The sequence below is a fragment of the Callospermophilus lateralis genome, chromosome 3 (assembly GCF_048772815.1).
Source record: "Callospermophilus lateralis isolate mCalLat2 chromosome 3, mCalLat2.hap1, whole genome shotgun sequence".
Classification (NCBI taxonomy): domain Eukaryota; kingdom Metazoa; phylum Chordata; class Mammalia; order Rodentia; family Sciuridae; genus Callospermophilus; species Callospermophilus lateralis.
This window is the reverse complement of record NC_135307.1, coordinates 23,586,692-23,612,138: the sequence shown is the minus strand read 5'-3', so window position 1 is coordinate 23,612,138 and position 25,447 is coordinate 23,586,692. Positions and strand designations below refer to the sequence as shown.

The 25,447-nt window shown below is 31.8% G+C and overlaps 1 protein-coding gene across 2 annotated transcripts in view; it reads right to left on the bottom strand.

Annotated features, from left to right (window-relative positions):
- The window catches only part of Cep128 (centrosomal protein 128), a 387,702-nt gene that overhangs the window by 320,087 nt on the left and 42,168 nt on the right, over positions 1–25,447 (bottom strand). For both annotated transcript variants that reach the window (XM_076848049.2, XM_076848048.2), the window contains exons 8-10: positions 23,534–23,625; positions 20,767–20,839; positions 6,704–6,820 (exon numbers count right to left, since the gene is read on the bottom strand). In XM_076848049.2, coding sequence (XP_076704164.1) covers positions 6,704–6,820; positions 20,767–20,839; positions 23,534–23,625 — 282 coding nt within the window. The remainder of the gene's footprint in view (positions 1–6,703; positions 6,821–20,766; positions 20,840–23,533; positions 23,626–25,447) is intronic.

Sequence of the window (25,447 nt, the reverse complement as noted above, 5' to 3'; positions counted from 1 at the left end):
AATGGGAGGCTTCCGACTGAAACATTATAAAAGAACACATAAAAATTTAAAAAGAATAAAAATTAAAATGAAATTTAAAAAGAACGCATAAGAACAACACAATTTACAAACTTGATCGTACAAAATTTATATTTAGGTATGTGTGTGTCATATATTAACACCAGAAATTCTGCACCCAAAAAAAACAGAACATCTATTCGTTTCTTTATAAAAGAAAAAGCCATTTAACTAGATCAAAATGAATAATTTTAATTAAAGTCTTAAAATAAACATAAACAAACTTTAAAATTCAAAAATGTACTCCTAAATAAGTCTTGATAAGGGAAATCATAATAGAAATTATAAAGGAAAAACTTGGGGAAAAAAACTACTCTATAATAGTTCAAGACCTGCAGTAATTTAGTGATAAATTTACAGTATTAATTTTAAAAAGAGAAAAATAGTTGTTGTTTTTTTTTTTTAACAGTTCTATCACTGAGCTATACCCCCTGCTCTGTGTCAGCTTTTTTTTTTTCTTAGTTGGTGATAGCCCTTTATTTATTTATATGCAGTGCTGAGAATCAAACCCAGGGCCTAACACATGCCAGGCAAATGCGCTACCGCTGAGGCACAGCCCCAACCTCAACAGTTGAGTTTCTAATGTGCATCTAAAAAGCAAAAAATAATTCTAAAGAAAAAAATAGAAGGAAAGTAATGAAGTTAGTAATGTCAGCAGACACTGATGACTAAATAAATAAAGTTGGTCAAAAAGTAAATTAATAAAATGAATCATATTTCCAACAAGACAAATGAAAAGGAAAAAGTAATAACTAAATAATACTAAAGGACGACGATTGCTTTATAAAGTACATTTTAAAACAGATAAAAATAGGTAACTTATAAAATCATGAGTTAATTAACCAAGTTAATAAAAAAGACTATACAAACTAATAAACATTACAATCATTGAAGACTTTTGGTATCAAAAAGATGAAACGAGAGTTTTAAAAGCAACATTAAAGAGACAATCTTTCTCTTAATGAACAAGGAAACAAAAAAAGAATCTATCCAACTCAATTTAAAAGATTAATGTAACCTTATTTCTAAAACCAAAATAAGGCAGTGCAAAGAAAATTACACATTGATCTCAATCACAAACATAAATATAAAATTATTAAAGAAAATACTAGCAAATTAATTCAACAATGTAAAAAAATCACTATAAAAAATTAATTCAACAATGTAAAAAAACCACATAAGCTTCTCAGGAATGCAAGGAAAGCTCACATCTAAAAAACACAGTCAACCAGGTCAATCAAATTTAAATACCAAAAGAAAACTAAGGCAGCAAAAGTATTTGATAAATTTCACAATCAATCATAATTTTAAAAGAAAGTAAGCAACAGAAACAGAAAGCTCCTTTGCCACAAAACCAAGGGTAAATATCATAAAAGGAGGTTAACACTTCAGAAATACATAAATATAAAAATAAGTCAAGAATTCTTGCTATGTTTCTATTCAACATTGTACTTTAGGTTTTAATAATAAAGAGTATAAATTGTCTTAAGTTGCAAATGATTATTGAAACAACATACATAAAAATGCTAATAAATTAGGAGAACTAACAAGAACATTAAGCAAGATTGTTGAATGTAAGAAAAATATAAAACCAGCTGCATTGCTGTATACTATAGTCAATCAGAGATGTGACCAAAGAAAGCATCCAGCTTCTGGTAGGAAGAAAAATCATAAAGCACTTCGCAATAATTCTACTCAAAGGTATATAAGATCTTTCTATAGAAAATTATAAAACATTATCAAAAAACACAAAAGACCTTCTGTGTTCAAATTAATCCACATATTTAATTCAATTACAATCAAAATGCCAGTAGGATTTTTCATGGAGCATGAAAAGAAGTTTTCATTATCATTTACCAAAAGATAATAAAAGCTACGATAATTAAGACAGAATGATATCAGTACAAGGACAGACAACCAGATTAATAGTGAGGTATGTAGAAATCAGACAGATATAATAGGAAACTAGATATATAATACAAGTGGCATTTAAATCAGAGTTGGAAAAAACAATTATTCAAAAATGATACTGAAGCAACTGATTGTCATAAAAAAAATTAGATTTTTTCCTCTCTCCATTAAAAAAAAAAAGAATCCTGGGGAGAAATTCAAATAACTCAATATTTTTAAGTGAACATAAGTTACAAACAGGCGGGTCTGGGGTTATAACTCAGGAGTACAGTGCTTGCCTCGCACATATGAGGCACTGGATTTGATCCTCAGCGCCATATAAAAATAAATACAATAAATAAAGATAGTGTGTCCATCTTTAAAAAAAAAGTTACTAGCAGGAAAACTATACAAGCACAAATGCACATGTTGTCAACAAATATAGGAAAAGCTGCTCAAGTTCACTAACAGAAATAGATGAAAACAAATGTAAAAATGAATTAACATTTTATACCTGTCTGCCTAGCAAAATTTTTAAAAATAACCAGTACTTCTAGTAGGAATGTGAGAAAAGGGTCACCCTCAATCACTGCTGAAAGAAACATGACATGTTAGAAACTTCTGGAAATATAATCAGATGACAAATGTTAGAAAAAACCTATCCATGGTAATAAAAGATTAAGTGGGTGTATCATCTAGTTGGGAAAGTACTAGTACTTATCTGAGGATGGAAACCCTGCTTGTTTACCTGATCTATGTGAGTAACATGTTTTTTCCCATCCTTTCAACTTCAGTCTATGGATGTCTTTGCCTATGAAGTGAGTCTCTTCAAGACAGCATATTTTTGTGTCTTGCTTTTTTTTTTTAAATAAATTTTTTTAGTTGTTGATAGACCTTTATTTATTTTTAAAAATTTTTTAATATTTATTTTTTAGGAGTAAAATACACAATACCTTTATTTTTATTTATTTTTATGTGGTGCTGAGGATTGAACCCAGAGCCTCACACGTGCTAGACCAGCGCTCTACCACTGAGCCACAACCCCAGACCTAATTTATTTATTTATAGGCAGTGCTGAGAATCAGACCCAGTGCTTTACACATGCCAGGCAAGTGCGCTACCACTAAGTGACATCCACAGCCCCAAGGGTCTTGTTTTTTAATTCAATCTGCCAGTCTATGTCTTTTGATTGATGAGTTTACACTGTTAACATTCAAGGTTATTATTGAACTGTGATTTGTATTCCTGGTCATTTTGGTTTATTTCTGGTTTGTAATTTGACTTAGTTTCTCCTTTGATTGATTATGCCTTTAGTGTAGTTCCTCCCTTTCTGGTTTTCACCTTTTTTTTCATTTTATTCTCATGGAATATTTTGTTGAGAATGTTCTAGAGTGCAGGCTTTCTGGTTATAAATTCTTTTAACTTTTTTCATGGAAGGTTTTTATTTCATCTTCAAATTTGAAGCTTAATTTTGCTGAATATAAAATTTTTGGTTGGCATCCATTTTCTTTCAGAGCTTTTAATATATTATTCCAGAACCTCCTAGCTTTGAGGGTTTGGGTTGAGAAATCAGCTGAGATCCAAAATTGGTTTCCTTGTATACGTAATTTGATTTTTTTTCTCTCATGGCCATGAGCTGCATTCATACTGTTAAAGTCACATGAATGGCAGATTTTCTTAATTTAGTAAGAACCTTCACTGGCCTCCAGACCAAGGCACATCATAATGAGAATGACTAACATACAGAATAAGGATAGAATCTTCTAGCAGCTCAAAGGAGGCAGCAGACTGCACAGTGCAGATGAAATTCTTTTTCCAACCAGGACAAAAGAAACAGAGAGTGAACAATTCCATAAAAACTCCAAACAAGAAAAGGAAAACAGCCCCCTGCTTTACCTCCCAATCAATTTCCAATGATTAACACTATGTTTTGTACCCAGTGGTAAGAAATAAAGCAACCAGAATCTAAGGACTTCATTCGATCACTGAACGGCAGCAGGATGTAGCCCAAACAAGAGACTGCTTTCCTACAATATGACATTATACCTAGAAATCTCTCATCATAGGATTTTTAATGAATTCTCCCATATTCTAACAATTATTAAGTATCACAATTTTCACTAACATTGATATATACATTTTGAGGAGGCTAAAGAACATAGTGACTAAAAATCCAGTCCAACATACTCAACTGTAGATTCAATTTTCCACCACATGAAGAAACAAAATACATCAATGACTATTATCATATAAGAATTTCCATAAGTATTTTTTAATATAAAAAAGAAAGCAAAGCATTTTCTCTCCTTAAGCATGACCTTTCCAAAATATTCTAAACCATTTAGCTTGGGAGCAGGAAAATGCCTAAATTAATCTTTTCCAGCTTCTACTGCACTGTTTATAATCCAAAACTACCTTTTAAAAATGTATAGGTCACTGCTTATATTAAAGTGACAAAATATGAAATTAAACAGTTCTTATCAACAGTGATCCTCTATTGTATTGTCAGAGATGGAATTCCAAATCACAGCTCAAGCTTTTAGTCAAATTGACAATTACAATGCAAATACTGAGGCTTTGGTTTCTTAAGAATAGGGGTGGGAAGCAATCTTCCTCTCCCTCTTTCTTTGTAATTTTGTGCATTCTGCAAAGAGAGGAAAATAAGTATGGAAAATTTCTCTAATTTTCTCTTGCAAAAAAGAACAATTGTCTCTTCAGTACTATTCTTATGCTTACCAGATGCAATTTGCTTTGAGAACAAATGTATAAAAATCAAGGTTTAAAAAAAGGGGTGTGGGGGGCTACCCACATGCTGTATCTAATTATTCAACAAAGTATCCTCTTGTAAATAATTACCAAGTAACAAGTGTATGTCCCCTTTTGTGAAATGGAGAAAAGTGGAATTTTAGAAATCAAATCCAGGTTTTTTGTTTCAGCTTACATTATAATTTAAGGGTTGCAGTTTTATTTTGAATTTTGCATTGGCAGTTTCTCCTGATGTTTAAAAAAATTGTCAATTTATAAAGGTTAATGATCTGCAAGCACACATAATGATCTGCAAGCACACATTTTTAGAACTTTAAGGAAAAAAAACTTACATAAAAGAAAATTTTTCCATTTGCTTTTAACCTTTTGGCTTTCTTTTAGTTTATGGCTTTTATATTATACTTTATGTATAAACCTAAGAAACATTTAAAGGAAATTTCAACAAATTAATTTTCTAAAATAACAGTAATGAAATATAACCAATGTAATAAAATAAGAACCCATGAGACTACACTAATATAAACAGATACATAGGAAGTTCTTCCTTATAGTAGGATTACATAAATGTAGATGGAATTATGGACTTTTCAAAATCATCACTTGCCACCATTCACAGAAATAATAGTTTCAGGAAAAGGATCAATACTATCAAGTCTCAGATAGTCTCTTCATAAAAAAAAAAAAAAAAAAGGAATAATAATAGTAACCTTCCAGTGAAGAAACCTGCAGGCAACACCATAACCAAGGGTTCGGTTTTCACCAGTTATGGAACCCATCAACCTCACATGGCTTCTAATGTGATACTCTGAAAAGGACACCAGTTATCTGGATTTCCTACCAAAAGTCCATACCCTGAATGTAGTCTTGAAGAAATATCAATAAGCCCAAAATGAAAGATATCCTCCAAAATAGCTAAGACCCTGCAAAATCAGCACGAATAAAAACTGAAAATCTATCCTAGATTAAAGAAGATTAAGGGGAATAAATAAATTTGTGTGAACCTGGATTTTCATCCTGGATGGAAAAAGAACAATACTAGCAAAATTTGCATGAGACCTATATATTAATAAACACAGTATTATACTGATGTTAACTTTGATTTTTATCATTGTACCATAATTAGAGAAGAAAACATAACAAATTACTTAAATGTAAAAATAATTATCTGTGACTTTCTCAAAAATGTTTTAGAAAAATATTATATACATATATAGATAAAGAAAAGTGATAAATCTGGTAACTATGAATACCAAGGGAATTCAAGTAAAGATTATACAGAAATTCCTTGTTCTAATTTTTAACTTTATCATAAACCTGAAATTTCAAAACAAAAACAGCTAAAGAATAACATTCTCCGTTTCAAATTGGTTTGAAGATAAACAAATTCAGAGTTAGGTACTTCCATACAAGGACATATCATCAATTCTGTAGGCCCTGTGGGCTATACATTCTCTATCACAACTACTCTGGCACTGTGTCACAAAAGCACTCATAGATATAAGTGAATAAAAGTGGCTGTACTCCAATAAAACGTCATTTATAAAAACAGACAGTAGGAAGCCAGATGGCCCCTGGACCATAGTTTGATGGACGTCTAGTCCATGGCATGTGTTAAATAGTAATTCCACTTTCAGTCAACATTCCTTAAGCACATGCCACGAGGTTAAATGCTTTACTTGCATTAACTCAATTATCCTTGCACCAAATTGATAAGGCATATGGTTATTATTTCCATTTTCCACAAAGGAAACTAGGATCTACAGAAGTTTAAAAAAAAAAAATGCCTGAGGTCACACAGATAGCAAATATGAAACAAGTTAGGGCTGATTCTACACACTAAACTATTTATAACCAATATGCTATACTTTTTCTCATAGAAATATGATTATACTGTCATTTTCAGCCACTAAAGAATTAAATCCATTTTAACATTATCTAAATAACTACCTAAATTCAAGATTTACATTCCAAGAAAGCACTTCTCACAAACCTCCTGTAACTGCAAGGACATGATTCCCAACTGATCTTGACGTCTTTCCACCAGCTCTCTTTCAGTGCGCATCTCTCTTTGTATTTCTTGAAGCCGTCGTTCCACCCGATCGGAAACCTCAATAAAAATAAGGAGAAACAGTGACATTATAGTATTGGTAAGACACCAAATTGAGGAGATATTTTATGTCAGATACCTACTACTTAAAGCATTTTTTAATTTTAACTTATATGTAGAATCCTTTCTAATGATCATATTGTAAATAAATAAATAACTGAAAGATACCAAAAAAAAATCAGTTATTATTCTTCAATTAATCCACACTTGCATCCCAGTAACAAACTACAATAATTCAATTGCTCAGTTAAGAATAATACACTAGAAAAGAGTGCCCTCTGGTGATTTAAGGGAAAATATCAATTCTGCCAACAATTATATTTAGTACCCAATTAATGATGGAACTGTTCTGTCCATTCAGTTCTTTTTCACTTTTTTTATCCATGTGCATGACCTGCTTAGGAAGGTATTAATGTTTATGTGCACCAAATAATTAAAAGGACTTTTCATCAGCTTGTCAATGTTTTCAACTGTGATTTGCTCAAAAGATAAAAAGCCAAAGTCAAATTAAGAAGTGTTTAATTGGAACTCTAAAATAAACATGAAAGAATTTTTCTCTGATACAAGCTTTTCCTCACTAAAAGTTGTTCAAATTCAACCACATTTCACATGTATTCTTATATAGCCCCTAAATGAAATTTACACTATTTTGCCAATGCATGTTTGTGCAGGAGAATACAGTGAATAACAGACATTCTGTATTCATTTAAAAGCAGCAATAAATAAGGCCCAGTTATTTAAATAAAAATTAAAGAAAAAAAACTTTTGCAACCAAGTCTGTGTTTGACAAAGTCATGAAAAACTTTAATGGGACAATAGAAATTTTTGACACTGGATTTTATCATGGTTGCACAGTTCAGAAAATTAAATTTAAAAAATCACTAAATTGCACATCTAAAGCAAATTATGTTTATGGTAAATTATATCAACTTGTTTTTTTAAATATAGGTAAAGATAAGTTTAATTGATCAATAAATGCTGAGGAAAAGTATATCAAAAAATTAGCACCTTACTAAAAACTGTAAATACACTCTTTAGCAATAAGACATTCATTTGTCAGTAAAGTAGAAGGGGAAAACAGTGGAAGGAAGGAGAGGAAAGGTGGCACAACAGACTGAAATGGAACATACCAAATTCAATGCATGTATAATTGTGTCAAAACGAACCTAACTAGTATGTATAACTATAATTCTCTAATAAAAGAAATTAAATATAAATAAATTCCATGAGGTGAATGGCTTCTATCTCTAAGAAGGCAGTGTTTATCATCAAAATTAAAGTCATTCAGGTAACCACATACTAAAATGAAAATACAAAATTATGCAGACATTAGAAATTTCACCACAGCAAGCACATGCTATACATCGTTACTCTACATGGAGAATTCTTTTTGTTTCTTTAGTAGCAATTCTAATAAAACATAATTAGATGTTTTTAAGTACATACATATTATGAAATAATTACCACAGTCAAGCTAATAAATATACCCATCATTTCTCTTAGTTACCATTTGTGTGTGTGCTGTGGCGAGAATACTTAAGATCTACTCCTAGCAAATTTCAGGCTTACAAACAGTCTTATTTACTATAGTCACTATGCTGCACATTAGACCTCTAGAACTTATTCATCCTGAAAAGCTGAAAGTTCATACCTTATGACCTTCATATCCCCATTTCCCCCTACTCCACCAGTGCAACTTCATTCTACTCTCTGTTCTATGAAGGAGAAATTTTAGATTTCACATATAAGTGAGATCATACAATAAAATAATGTCCTCCAGGTTCATCCACGTTTGTTACTAACAGGTTTGTTTCAACAGACAGGATTTCCTTCTTCAAAGCTAAACAATGTGTGTGTGTGTGTGTGTGTGTGTGTTTGTGCGCGCGCGCACAAGTTGCTATTTCTTTATCTGTTCATCAGTAAACCAGGTTGTTTCCATGTTTCCTGATTTTGGATACTGTTAATAATGCTACAATGATCACAGAAGTGAAATTATTTGATCATCATTCTATTTTTAATTGTGTTAAACAGTTTCTGGCATGGATCCCAAAGACCTCTACTTCCAGATATTCATGAACTTGTATAATTCCCTCTCCTGAGTGCAGCTGGCCCAAGGAACTTGCTTCTAATTCTGAAAATAGCACAAAAATGTTTGAATGACACTTGATGATTAGATTACAAAAAGCTGGCTTCCAACTTGCTTTTTTTCTCTCACTGGTCCCCTTCTAGCTTGCTTGTTCTGATAAAGCATACTGCCATGTTATGAGAAGCCAAGATTAAAAAAAAAAAAAAAAAAGCCCCTAACAGGTCATGAGGAACTGCTGAACAACTAGAAAAAGAACAAATAAATTCATGTCAGCAGAAAAAGAGAAATAATAAAGATTAGAGAAGAAATAAATGAAATAGAGACAAGAAAAACAGAAAGGATCAATTAAACTGGAAGTTGGTTTTTTAAGGATAAACCAAATTGACAAAATATTAGCAGACTAAATTTTTTTAAAAAGTGAATATTTATATAAATAAAATTAGAAATAAAAGAGGAGACATTATAAGTGATACCACAGAAATACAACAGATCATAAAGGACTACTATGAATATCAACAAATTGGCTAACCTTGGAGAAATGGATAAATTCCCAGAAAATACAACATGTGAGGCACTGAGATCAAACTTCATCACCACATAAAAGAGAAAATAAATTAAATAAAGGTATTGTGTTCATCTACAACTAAAAATATTTTTAAAAAAAAGAATGCATCATGAAGAAATAGAACAGACCAATAGTGAAAAGGACATTGACTCAGCTATAAAAATTTTTCCAACAAAGAAAAGCCCAGAATCTGAAGCCTTCACTTGTGAATTCTACCAAACATTTAAAAAAGAATGAATTCCAATTCTTCTCAAGCTCTTCCTAAAAAAATTGAAGATGAAAATCAATAAATGTGATATACCAAACTAACAAAATGAAGAATAAAAATCATATCATCATCTTGATAGATGCAGAAAAAGCATCCCATATAATCTGACATGCTTTCATGATAAAAATCTTGAACAAATTACAAAAATTTTGAACAAATTTCAAAGCAATAGAGGTCTTATTTGGTAAACCTACTGATAACATTTTATTCAATGGTGAAAAACAGAAGGTTTTCCCTGTAAGATCAGGATGCCCACTCTCGACACTTACATTTGATATAGTTCTAGAAGTCCTAGCCAGATCAATTAGACAAGAAAAAGAAATAAAAGACATTCATATCAGAAAAGAAGCTTAACTATCCCTATTTGCAGATGTCATAATGTTATGTATAAAAAACCCTAATGTCTCCACCAAAAAAAAAAATGTTTGAATTAATAAACAAATTTGATAATGCCACAAGAATCAAAGTTCGACACACAAAAATCAGTAATATTTCTATAAATAACTTCTCTCAAAAAGGAATCAAGAAAATAACCCCATCTAGCGTAGCATCAAAATAAAATATGTAGGATTAAATTTAACCTAGAGGGCAAAAGATCTATATATTTAAGACAATAAGACGTTAAAGGAAAAAAACTTGAAATCATATATAAACAAAGTTATCTCATGCTCACGGATTAGACAAATTAAACCATTAATCTACCCATACTATCCAAAGTGATCTACAAATTTAATGCAGTCTCTATGAAAATTCCAGTAGCATGTTCCACAAATATAAAATAATTCTAAAATTCATACAAAACCAAAAAAGACCTCAAATACACAAAGCAATCTTGAGTAAAAAGAACAAAGCTGGTGAAATCACATTTACTTCAAAATATACTATAAAGCTATAGGATTCAAAACGTCATGGTACTAGAATATAAAAATAGATAATGCGGGAGAAGGCTAGGGAAGAATAGAAGAAATTTGGACCAGACAGAGAGGAGTGAAGGAAGGGGAGGGGGACAGGGTGGAAAAGACAGTAGAATGAATCAGACATCATTACCCTATGTGCATATGAGTATGCGACTGGCATATTTCTATATCATGTACAACCAGAAGAAAGAGAAGTTATATTCCATTTATGTATGATATGTCAAAATGCATTCTACTGTCATGTATTACTAATTTGAATTTTTAAAAATTAAAAAAAAAACAGATAACCTAGCCTAACTGAACAGAAGAGAGAACCCAGAAATAAATCCATTCATTTATAATCAATTGATCTTCAGCAAAGGTACTGAAAATGCACAAAGGATAAAGGACAGACTCTTCAATAAATGGTGTTGGCAAAACTGGACATCCACAGGCAAAATAATGAGAAGAGACCTTTATCTCACATTAAAAAAAAAAAAAAAAATCTACTCAAATGGATTAAAGTCTAAACCCAAGCCATGAAACCATAAAACTCTTAGGACAAAACAGAAAAAGAACTTCTTGACACTGGTCTGGATTTGACCTTAAAAGCACTGGCAACAAAAGTAAAGACAGACAAACTGTAGTGCATAAAATGAAAAACACCTGTACATCGAAGCAAATAATCAACAAAGCAAAGAGACAACCTATGCAAAAGGAGAAAATACTTGGAAACTACACAACTGATAAAGGGTTAATATAAAAAAACACATAAGGAACAGAAACAACTTAATAGCAAGAGAAAAATTAAAATGCTCAACTAATTATCATGGAAATGCAACTTAAATGCAAAGTAAATCTATAATGACATATTATCTTCAATCTGTTAGAATGGCACTATCAAAAAAACAATTATTACAAGTGTTAGAACGTGGAGGAAGTGGAACTGTCATACACTATTGGTATAATTTTAAGTTAGTATAACCATTATGAAAAACAGATAAAATTTCTTCAAAATATTAAAATTAGAATTACTATGTTATCCAGCAATCCAACCTACAGATACTTTTTCAAAGGAAGTAAAGCAACCCCATGTTCAATGTAGCATTATTTACAATAGCTAAAATAAATAATCAACTTAAATAGGCACTGATAGATGGATTAAAAAAACTGTTAAGCACAGACAATGGAAAATTATTCAGCCTTAGAAAGGAGGAATTCTTGTAATTTGCAATAAAATGGAGGAACCTGGAAGACAATTATGTTAAGTGAAAGAAGGCAAACTCAGAAATAGATACTGTATGATCTCACTTACCTGTGGAATCCAAAAATCCATAGACAGAAAAAATTAAGTGATGTTTGCTGGGGGTTGGGGGTTGCAGTAGGGAATAAAGATTTCAGGACAAAAATATTTTGGTTAGCCAAAATGAATAAGGTCTAGCCATATACACAGGATGGTGACCAGAGTTAATAATGATGTATTACACACCTGAAAATTGCTAAGAGAGTATATCTTAAATAGTTTCACAAAAAGAAATAATATGAGGTTACAGATATGTTAATTAGGTTGATTGTGGTAATCTTATAATATATACATATAACAAAACATCATGATATAAAGATAAATATGCCCCTCTCTATTTGTCAATTATACCTAAGTAAAAGATGTTCTAATTATAAAAATGAGCCATATATAACATATTGTAAATGCAAACTCTAATTCTATAAGCCATTTTTAGAAATTTGTGTCACCAATTTACCTTTTTATGTGCAAAATGGTACATGTATAAAATCGTTTATGCAGTTTTATATATACATGGAAAAGATTGGAACCACCTAAATATCCACCCATAACAAGTTAAGAAAGTTATGAGATATTTTTCACTCAATGGATTACTTTTAATACTAAAAGAAAACAGAAAGCACATTAGATCATTATATAAAGCAATCTCAAACCTCACAAATATATCAGTGCAAAAAGGCAATATCCAGAGCACTATGTTTAGTATGCTAAATGCTACAAATTATGTAACTAAAAGGGGAGGAGGGAGGAACTTTCTTAAGTGATGAGTTTTCACTGAGGACCTAAATGACCAGAGGAAGTCAACCATGCAAAACTTTGGGAAAAGAAAAGACACTGCAAAGATTCTGATGTAGAAATAAGATAAATTCAAGGTATATCAAGAAAGTCAGAAAACATAGGCACTGCAAGGAATTTGGAACAAAAGAAACCCAGAGAAGGTTTTTAAAAATTGGGGGATAATTCAATATGATGAATATTTTTTTAAATAACTTTGCCACTGTGAGGAGCACAGGGGCAAGAAGGGAGCAGAGAGATCAACTTAAGTGGAGGCCACCACAGTGAACCCACTGAGAAGTGATGGGGGCTTCAAGAGAAGTATTAGAGGTAGACAGAATTAGACAAGATTTCAGAAATTAAAAAGTATTTTGTAATGTATGGGAAGAATGGTATAATGAAAAGGATGTAGGGTGAATCTTAGATGATCAGCTTGAGCCAATGAATGGAATGTCACGCAATTTCTTGAGACAAGACCAAAGTAGGAGCAAGTAAACATTCTTAAGTAGAAGGGTGAGGATTCTGATCCTAAAGACACTTGTAACATTTGAGTAATGAGATAATTCCCAATAACTCTTATTTTAAAGAAAGCATTTAATACTTTTTTACTTTCTTATTTCTGAGTCTAAAGGAAAAAATGCTAATAATGTCATACACTAAAAAATTTTTATCAGAGACACGTATTGATTAAATATACTACTTAGTCATCAAAAAATCCTACATTTTCATGTTTAGTTATAAAAACAGCAAAATAACAGATTTTTAAAGTCAGTATTTAACAAAAAGAAGTGAAACAAAAGCAAAAGCATTCTGTTCATGAGATTATGTATTCTAAATTTTTTTTTTTTTTTTTTTTTTGGTACCAGCAATTGAACTCAAGGGTACTCAACCACTGATCCTCATCCCCAGCCCTATTTTGTATTTTATTTAGAGGCAGGGTCTCACTGAGTTGCTTAGTGCCCTCACTTTGGCTGAGGCTGGCTTTGAACTCACAATCCTCCTGCCTCAGCCTCCCCAGCTGCTAGGATTACAGACATGCACCACTGGGCCCAGCTCATTCTAACTTGGTAATATGTTAATGCTTCCAATTTTTAACAAGACTTGACAGTGTAAAAGCCACTTCAATAAATACTTGTTACATATATTTCTGTTGTAATCCATGCAATATTCATATTATCCTAAATGCAGCATTTACAGAATTTTATTAATGATCAACCCATTCAGAAACAACTAGATCTATGTTTACTTTTTTAACAGTGACTCTATTAACACTAAAATTAAATTGACTTTGTTCTACATAAATAAACAAACTTCAAATGCATTTATCTCTCACTCAACTGGGTAAAATCTAGACAACAAATGAATTAAAATCTTCCCCATGTTATGAGGTCTATGCAATATTGTTTAGTTATTATCACAATTAAGTGTTAACAGAAATATTTATAATAATATCATCTAAAACTAATAACTACTTCCTTCAAATGGGCAGTTTGAAACAAGTAAATGGAAAAAAACTATGATTCATAAATATTAACAAATCAGATTTTGGCAAGTGTGACAGCAACTAATACTTTTTCTTTTTTTTTTTTTTTTTTTTTTGCCTCTTGAAGAAAAACCTTTCACATAAACTTTCAAGATATATCTTAGTTATCAAAATAATGCATGATAAGCAATTGTAGCCTCAGAATAATAAACAATAACTGTGATTAACAGTGCATAGCTGGGTCTGGAAGCGCACACCTGTAATCCCAGCAATTCCGGAGACTGAGGCAAAAGGATCACAAATTCAAAGCCAGCCTCAGCAACTTAGCAAGGCTCTAAGCAAAACCCTGTCTCAAGGAAAAAAAAACTAACAAGGGCTGGGAATGTGGCTCCATGATTAAGTGCCACTGATTATATCTCCTGGCAAACAAAAAAAGAAAGAAAGAAAAAAAAAGGCCAAGAATGAGCTAAAGCTTAAAAAAAAATTTAAAAGAAAAAAAAACAGTCAATACCAATAGAAAGTGAAATTGATAAAGGAAGTCATTTATTTCCACTTTATTTTTTGTACAATATTTAAAAGGTTTCCACAGTGAATTGAATGTGCATCACTTTGTTAATTTTATTTAAACTTAAATCTGGAAGGGGGAAAATAGTTGCAGGCCCTGAGCTTAAATCTGGAAGGGGGAAAATAGTTGCAGGCCCTGAGAAATTTAACACTTAAAAAGAAAATTGCATCTTCTCTGACAGCATGCTATCATGAATTCACAAATATAATACAATATGTCAGAGTTATAAAATGCAAACGCTGACTTCAATTGGAATAAGTCACAAAATCTACGTTTTCCTCAGTTGCTAGACATTACACTCACAGTAAGACTCTCAAATACATGTAAAATTATATTGACTAGTTTTATTTGCTATGTGAAAGAAATTCAAATGAAATAATTTTGTTCATTTGTGTTTCTCATCATGTGGTGAAAGGCAAAATAAAAATAAAAATAAAAAATAATATGTGCTCTGTAAATTAACATTATCATCAAATCCCAAATTCAAATCTTAACTAACATTAAAAAAAAAACTATATTTCAACCAGACATGACCATAGCTCACTAAAGTCTCCAAGGACCTCAGCAATATGGAAGATATATGAGTTTGGATCAAAGACTTTTATAAGCATGTTCACAAGTTGTTTACTTACATAGAAAGTAAAAGAAACCTCATGAAACAGCTGAAAAACAGTAAAATTTGTGCATTATAATAGCAAATAAAGTAATGAAATCTGAATTATATATTTAAAAAAAAAAAGATTTAAGGAGTTTCACTTCCAAAAATGACTTACTGGATAATTTAAGTGATATTTTCTACTAAAAATAACTAGAAAGAATTTTTTTTAATATTTTTTAAATTGCCAATGGACCTTTACTTTATTTATTTATATGTGGTGCTGAGAATTAAACCCAGTGCCTCACACATGCTAAGGCAAGCACTCTACCACTGAGCCACAAGCCCAGCCTGAAAGAATATTTTAAGTAAAAATATTTTAAGGCACTGGAGAGCTAAAAATAAGAACATATGAGACAAAAATGCAAAAGAAAGAAACCCAGAGAGGTCAATTCATCTTTTAGGACCACACGTCCCCCCTGAAACATCAAACCATTTCAGAAAAAGCAGCTAAGACACAGATGCTCCAGAAATTTTTTAAAAGATTTGTGAGCTGTTAGGGATAAAAAACTAGAGTTAAGAACCTCCGAAGGAAAAGGTTCCTGGTTAATCACATCAAAAATTCAGACTACAAAAGCAAAAATAAATTGGACTATATCAAACCAAAAGGAGAAACAGTCAGCAAAATGAAATGGTATCTGCAAACCATATATCTGATAAGGAGTAAATAGTCAAAATATATAAGAAACTCATTGAACTGAATGATGGAAAACAAATAATCTAATTTAAAAATCAACAAAAAACCTGAATAGACTGTTCTCCAAAGAAGACATTAAAATGACAAGCAAATACATGAAAATTGTTGAACTCAATCATTAGGGCAATGAAAATCAAAAGAACTGAGGTACATGTTACACCCATTAGGATGAATATTATCAAAAATACCAAAGAAAACTAAAGTTGTTGAGGGTACAGAGGAAAGGGAACTCTTTTACACTACTGAAGTTTGGCACAGCCATTCTGGAAAACAGTCTAGGGTTTTAAAGAAATTAAAAATGCAACTACCATACAAGTACCATATAACTCTTCTGGATATACACCCCTAAGAAAATGAAAACCCCCATTTTGTAAATATATCTACACTTGGGACATGTATATTGCAACAATACTCAGAATAACCAAAATATGGTAACAGCCTAAAGGTCCACGGATAGACAAGTGGATAAAGAAATTGCTGCATACATGCAATGGAATACTATTCAGCCCTTAAAAAGAACAAGATTTTGCCGTTTGTCACAACATGGATGAGATTCAGGACATTATACTAAGTAAAATAAGCCATATACAGAAAGAAAAATATTGTATGGTCTCACTTACATGTGGAACCTAAGGGGAAATGTTTCAAATATACAGAGTCAGAGGACAAAGCAGTGGTTGGGAGGTGGGTGCAGGAAATAGGAAGATACAGGTCAGAGAATCCAAAATAGTAAATATGTAGGATGAGCAAACTTAGAGGTCTAAGGTACATGAGGGTTATAGGTAATAAAATTGTTTTGTATATGAAACTCACCAATTTCTGCCACACAAAAAAAGGCCACTATGAGATATGATGGTCATTATCAATTTATTTTACTCTAGAAATATTCTACTAGCTACATATATCTAATAATATCATGTTATATATCCTAAATCTACACAATGACAATTTTAAAAATAAATAAATGATTACAAGAAATTTGAGTTGTTTGGGGTAGGAGAAGGACAGGGATAAACAGAAAGAGGCAGAAATTTCAGGAGTGATAAATGTCATAATTTTTATTATTTCACAGGTACATACTTATGTCAAAACTTATCAAATTATATACTTTAACAATGGACCATTTGTCATACATCCATAATATGTCAGTAAAGCTGTTTAAAAAAAGACAGCTCTAAAACATTTGAAAGATATGCTGTGTTCATGAATTATAAAACTCAATATTGTAAAGATTTCAGTTCTCTCCAAACTAACCTTTAGAAACAATTTATATACCTATATCACAACTTGCCAGAAAGCAACAGTAACCAAGACAATGAGATATTGGCACTGGGATACAGGAATAAACCAGGTGTCAAAGACTCCAGAAACAGATTCTTGCATACATGAACATCTGATTTATGACAAAGACAGGATTGTAAAGTAATGGGGCAAGTGTGGTCCTTTCCATAAATGAAACTGTGTCAACTGGAGAGTCATATAAAATCTATTCCCCCTACCTCACACTGTCAATTCCAAGTAAACATTAGCTCTAAATGTGAAATGTTAAGACAATAAGCTTCTAGAAGATTACATGAGAGATTATGTCAATGATCTTAAGAAACAACTTCTTAAACAGGTCAGAAGAGATCTAATCACAAAAAGAAAAGATTGAAAATTGAACTACATTAAAAGTCCACATTAAGAAAGTTTTTTAAATGAAAGAAAATAACTTGAAGAGTGGAAGACAATATCGTAATACACATAACTGACCAAGTGCTGTTGTAAAAACATATAAGAACCTCCCACAAAAAACAAGCAATTCGGGGCTAGGGATGTGGCTCTAGCAGTGGCACGCTTGCCTGGCATGCATGCGGCCCGGGTTCGATCCTCAGCACCACATACAAACAAAGATGTTGTGTCCGCCGAAAAGTAAAAAATGAATATTAAAAAAAAATTTTTCTCTCTCTCTCTTTCTTAAAAAAAAAAAAAAAAAACAAGCAACTCAATAAAAAAAGTGAACAAAAGATTCGAACTGGCATTTCAAAACAGAAAATATGCAATAACCAAAAACATGACAAGATGTTCATTATCATTAGTAATCATGAAAATGCGAAAGTAAACCAAAATGAGTATGATAACATCAACATCTGTCATAATGGCTACTGAACGACTGGTAATGGCATGTGTAGAAAGGTTGAAGAGTGTCAGGTGCAGTGGTGCATGCCTATCTATAATCCCAACAGGAGGCTGAAGCAGGGGGATCCCAAGTTCAAAGCTAACATATATCCAATAATATAATGTTATATATCTTAAATATACATATATCTATATACATATATATGTATGTGTCTGTGTATGTGTATGTGTGTGTGTGTATATATATATATATATATATATATATATATATATATCTTAAATATACACAATACACAATAGCAAGGCACTAAGCAATTCCGTGAGACCCTATCTCTAAATAAAATACAAAAAAGAAAAAAGAAAGAATGAAGAGTAACATGAATTTTCTTATGCTGGTAGTGGGAGTATAAATTAGTGCAAGCACTTTAAATCTATTTATTGGTATCTACTACTGAATTTGAATGCACCTTCCATGCACTCCAACAGAAATTCATGTAAAGTGCAGTATAATACTGAATAAGATTAGTCAAAACAGTATTATGACCATAATTCAAAGTAATTTAAATATTTACCGTAGATTGTAAAATGTATTGTAATATATGCATGCAAAAAAATACTAACAAGTCAAAAATAAATTGTAAGAACCTGAAGAACCCAAAACAGCAGCGATAAACAGCACCATCATAATAAATATTTTTTAAAAAGAAAGACACACACACACACACACAAATGGACAATAAGATTCCATTTACCAAAACCCCCCAAAATGTATAGGGTTAAAAGTTCAAATAGAGGCTACCTATAAAAGGAAGAGTTAGTGATTGAAGAAAGCAATGAGGAGGCTTCCTAGCTAATATTCTATTTCTAAATGGGGTGGTTACATGTGAATATTCACCTTGTTATAATTCATTGAGCTATACAGTTGTCTGTACTTTCCTATGTACACGTGCCTCCAATTTTTAAAAACTAAAAAGAAGACAAAGCTTCAGCAGTTTTGCCATCATGTGTCAGGTTCCACACTAGAATTTGTGAAAAGAGCCACACTGTCATTTACTAAGATAAAGAGGACTTCATAACTATATGCTTAAATGTGTACATTTAGCTTCTATTTAGACGCTATGTTAATCAAACAATGCCATAGATTTTTCTTACTTTGTGAACCACTACAATGAACTAAGAAAGACACCAATATGTTAATGTCAGAGATGACCTTTTTAAGTATGTGATGTTTTAGATATTTTAAATGGGTACAATTTAAACTAAAGGTGCTCTTGACATATCTGGGGGAAAAAAAAAAGAGGTGTGCCACAATCACACACCAGGTGCCATATGCTCACACACTAACTGCAAAGATTATGCCTATGTCAGCAGAAGATAGGCACTATATCTTCATCTCCCTGCAACTATTCACAGAGAAATTAGTACCAAAAATACAGAAGGGGGCTGGGATTGTGGCTCAGCAGTAGAGCGCTCACCTAGTATGCACAGTGCCCTGGGTTCAGTCCTCAGCACTACATAAAAATAAATGAATGGAATAAAGGTATTGTGTCCAACTACAACTAAAAAAAATAAATATTAAAAAAAATACAGAAGAAAGGTGATCTTATGTAGATGGGCATTGTTTCATATTTTTGAAATGGACAAATTTCACAGCAAGAGCAGTAACTGAATTGATCTCTTTGAAAATAGAGCATATCTCTTAGCACATGAAGCCAACACATTCAGACCAGACTCTAAAATGAACTCAACCAATATATGTAAGAAACTGTAAACACAATTAACTGGAGAAAAATTATCTGCTTTGACTAGAAAACTTCAAATTTTAATTAAAAAAAAAAGTAAAGACAACAAAATTCTAATTTTCCGTACTTTGAGATAACAAAAAGCATTCTGGAAAATGAATGATACACATTGGTCTTGAAGTTGACAAATTTGTTAACAGTTTAGTGGGAATTTCTATTGATACTCTTCTCAAGAAAAAAAAATATATCAATGACATGAAAAAAGTGAACACTATACATATTTTATTTTTACTTTAATTCTACCAATAATAATGACTGGATACAAATAAATAAATGAATAATGTCAACAATCTCTGTTTGCAATAACACTTGGGAATTAAGGCATTTTCAAACAAAAACAGTAAAGAGGTCTTCATAGCAAGTATTATACATTTACTCATTTGAAAATAATTAATGGAGAATGCTCCAGAGCCTGTTACAGAAATATCACTTAATAAAAGCTATGAAAAAAAATCACTGATCCAATAACATTTAAAATCTCTTTCAAATATTCATAAAACTAAATATTAAAAATTAAAAATTAATTCTCTAAAATACTACTCTAAGATACATTAGCCTTAAATTCTTAAAATTCATGACCATTTTATAAAAGGCATAAAAGCATAGTTTTAGATAAAATGGCATATACCACACTAAAGATTAAGCTCTGCTAAGCCTCATTATGATTACAACCACCCTGGCCATCTCTTTTCATCTACATGTGAAATAAATTTTTTTATAAATAGAGTCCTCACCACTTCTTGCTTCTGGGTTTCATTAAGTTTTTCAGTCAATTGTTCCAAAACCCTTTTTGTTTCGGCATCAGACCTAAGCAAAATATGAAAAAAATTTAAGTTGGATATCTGAGAAAATATACAGAATTAGGGAAATTTACAATATAATTATAGTTATTACATAATGTTCTACTGTAGTGGTTCTCAAACATTAGTAAGTGTATAAAACGCCAGAGTGCTTGTTAAAACACAGACTATTGGACTCCACTCCTAAAATTTCTGAACCAGTAAATCTGTCTGGGGCCCAAGAATGTGGGCAAATTCCTAAGTAAGATGGATATTGTGCACCTGGGTACCCAGCTTTGAGAACTATTGTACACTAGAATATCACTTTCAATAAACAAACATGGGGCTGGAGATGTAGCTCAGTTGGAAGAGTGCTTGCCTTGCATGCACAAGGCCCTAGCTTCAATTCCCAGCATCACAAAAAAAAAAAAAAAAAAAAAAAGGAAAAAACATCCATAGACAGAAAATAAAAGCAATGTTTTTAAAAAACAAACAAATAAACAAATTTGCTGTAATAGCTCTTATTTGTAATTAAGAGAAAAGGAAGGGAGGAAAGAGAAAGAAGGGAATGACAAAGTCTTAATCTCAAACCCTGTCTCTAGCAATTTACAATCAAATTACATTGTCAAATGAAAAGCATAGATTATAAACAAAACAGCATGGAAAGACCACTCCCATATCTCTGGACCCACTCCCTACTAGCAACCATGCAAAACCTCTTCCGTTCTTAATGCTTGTTACCTTCATCACTTTCAACTCCAAACATTTTCACTTTGACTCTTTTGTTTTGAAATATTTAGCTCACTTCAAACACAGAATAAGAGTCATAGTCTGTATACACCTCTCCCACTCTTCTCAAACAGAATAAATTAATTACTATTCTTTTGTGCTACTGGAAACCTGTGTGATTTTACATACTTTATGCATTATTCCAAATTGATGATATTTTGCTCATATCCTATCATGCTCACATTTTGGTCAGCTTCACACTTGGATCATAACTTTCTTGTACTATGTTTTTTTCCCTAGAGTTTCTCATTATATTTTGGCATTATTTATTATCCATTGATATTTTCCTCCCATTTTTTATTGAATAATCCTTCTATGAAAAAAATCTACTTCATTCTTCTAGAATACATTGTTCTCAAAGGACACTTACTTTCCCACTCTAATTTGAAGTGAATGCTTTGTGGGTATTCACTGCTATTCTCAGGTTGCTTCCACTTAATTCCTAGGCTAGTTTTAATTTTTCTTATTATTTATATATATATATAAATTAGGGAAATTATTATTATATATATATATATATGTGTGTGTGTATATATATATCTTCGTCTATCTTAGTTAAAATCTTGTTTTATTTATATGACCTTATAATTTCCTCAGATCTTAAAGAAGTTACTGTAAAAAAAAAGCAAATTTTCTAAGTTGTTATTTTTGACTTGGTTTTGTTAGTGGCAGGGCTGGGGAAATTTTTCTAAGTTACAAATCTCTGAAAATGTGTTTATTTTTACCTCATGTTCCATCTTAAGCACACAGTTATTTCATTTCTCTGTGCTTCTATTTTCTCATTCATAAAATGGAGAAAATTATAAATGGCTACCTCCTAGAGTTATTGCAAGAACTAAATTTAAATCTGCTTAACCTGAAATAATTGCTCAATAATATTGGCTAATAATACTAGCAATAGCAGAATCTAGTTTTTATTACTAAATTTTCTGGCTTCCTCATCTAAAAGCAGGGAAGTAATGCAGACTATACTTGATAAATTTACAGTTATATTTTGAACTCTATGTTGCAGCAATACAGAACTGGCATGAGATATGATTTAGGAAGTAGAATTAGCAAGTACACATGGTAAACAGATTTCAGTTCAGCTTTGTCACTCCCTAACCTTTATTAAGTTTTGTTTCTTAGGAAAATATGGCCTCTAAAATAAAACCACCTGCCACTGTTATTAAAAAGAAAAAAATAAGTCGGGTGTGTTGGCACACTCCTATAATCTCAGCTACTTTCAAGGCTGAGACAGGAGGATCCACAGTTTGAAACTAGCCTTGCCAATTTAATAAGACCCTAGCTCAAAAAAAAGACTGGGGATTGACATGTTGTTCAATGGTACCCCGTACTCAATCTCCAGGACCACAAGGAAAATGAAAAGACAGTAAGAAAGTTTTAAATTAAGTAACAGTTCTTGGGAACTCTGCAGAACTGACAAAAAAGCAAAGGCTAGGTTGATGTTAACCACTGGCTTCCAAAGATTTTTTAGATTCACAATGGCATATATTCATTGACAAGTTTCCACATGATGCTTTTTTTCCTGCAATGCAGAGTTAGCCAGCCAGTCGGTTCTGACCCGTGTATGTGTGTGTGCATGCTTTTGTGTGTGTGTGTGTGTGTGTGTGTGTGTGTGTGTGTGTCTTTCTATCTCTCTGGTACCAATGCATTTCCAAATCAACCTCTTTGCTAACATCTCACAATGTATCTTTTCATAATGTCAGCATTCCACTGAATTAAGTTAAAGTGTTTTCAGAAATATGAAATTAACTTGTCTGAGTCATGATATATTCTAAATTCCAAGGGCTTTGAACTAGTCTATTAATAAATTATAAAATACTCAGATAAAAACAGCACCGTTTCTTAAATCTATGTAAACATGTCAATTACAGAAATTAATTTGTTCTCCTAGTAATTCATGCCTCCCATGAAAACCACATTCTTTTACCGGCTTCTTCTGGAAAGCTCCCTGTTGAAATCCTCCCCAAGGCGAACTTGTTCACTGCTCAGGTCTCGGAGGGACTGATGAAAAGCATGAATCTAGCAAAGGCAAAATATGGTACCCATTCAGGATATTGTCAAATTCTTCCATGAAGATTCACAAAAAAATAAGATTAAAACTTTGTTCTTTACAATAATGACCAAATTCTAAATGTTATTAATATAGAATAAAATAGATGCCTATTCTAAATACAAGATTTTTTCAAAGAAAAGCAATTTAAAAAGCTATAAGTCATTACCCATCACATCCTTTATCATATATCAATTTACTACTTATGTAAACCCCAGAGAAGAGGTCAGCAAACTCTGTCTCTGTCACAATTATTCAGCTCTGCTACAATAGAATAAAACTAGCCATAAACAAATGAGCATGGCTATATTACAATAAAGCCTCATTTTATCAGCCCATGTACCCTAGTTTGCCAAACCCTGAAGCAAATAAATTCTTGCCCATGTGCAAGAAGTATGGAGCATTATTCAAAATGAAAATACTAAACATAGACAAAAAGTTCATTAAGAGTAGAATAAATAAATAAATATTTAGAAAAAAAAAACATAAAAGTCTTTAAAAAAAAAAAAAGAGTAGAATACAGCCGGGTGTGGTGGCACAGGCTTGTAATCCCAGAAGCTCAGGAGGCTGAGATAGGAGAATTGCAAATTCAAAGCCAGCCTCAATAACTTTGCGAGGCCCTAAGCAACTTAGCAAGACCCTGTCTCTAAGTAAAATATAAAAGGTGCTGGAGATGTGGCTCAGTGGTTGAGTGCCCCTGAGTTGTTCAATCCCTGGTACCCAAAAAAACAGTAGAATAGAGATAAACTGAAGTACTCCAGTGGAGTATCCTGCATCAGTGAAAATGAAATAATCAAAACTAATCACACATTAGTAAGGCTGAACATCAAAAATATAATATCAAATGAAAAAAAATTGTAAAAGAAGCATACAGGGGCCTGGGGTTGTGGCTCAGTGGTAGAGCGCTCGCCTAGCACATGCGAGGCCCTGGGTTCGATCCTCAGCACCACATAAAAATAAATAAAATAAAGGTATTATATCCAACTACAACTAAAAAATAAATATTAAAAAAGAAGCATACAGTAATATTCAATTTATACATGGCTTAAAGGTAAGCAACACTAATAAGATGTAGTAAAAATGGTTTTCTTCAAAAAGGAAAACATATGATAGTACTCAGATTTTTAAAAAAGGAGCATAATAGAGGCTTGAGGCTTGTTTCTTACTGGTATACAATCTCATCGCTGTACCTTTATCTACAAATAAATATGCTATCTACAAATATATATGTATGTGTTTACTGTAATTTATAATAAATGATTTTTAAGTTATATAGACTTACAGAAACAACAAATTGATTCATTTAAATAAATGCACATTAAGCAATAAACCAATGCCACCTACCAGCTGGGAAATGAGAGGCTTACAATCTAACATGGGAAACAGATGTGTAAACAAACTACAAACTTTAATGGGGCATTAAAAACATACACAGTTAAGTGGAGTTAAGGATATTTCTTAAGAAAACTCACTTTGAATGGAACTACCTAGAATGACTCCATCTATTCTCAGATCTTGGCTCAACCTTGCTTCAGAAAGCCTTTGTCGATCCATCTACTACACACTCCCAATGGATCCATCTATTGGATCCATTATCAGATCCATCTACTATACACTCCCAATGCCCTCTGTCCTTTCCATTACAGCATGCATCTCACTTCATATTTATGGGTCTATTAATATACTTGTTCAATTAACATCTAACTTCCCCACACAGATTATAAACTCGATGAAAAGACTTTTTACTTATCACTGTCACAAATAAGAGAAGTAATACAGTAAATGAGTAAT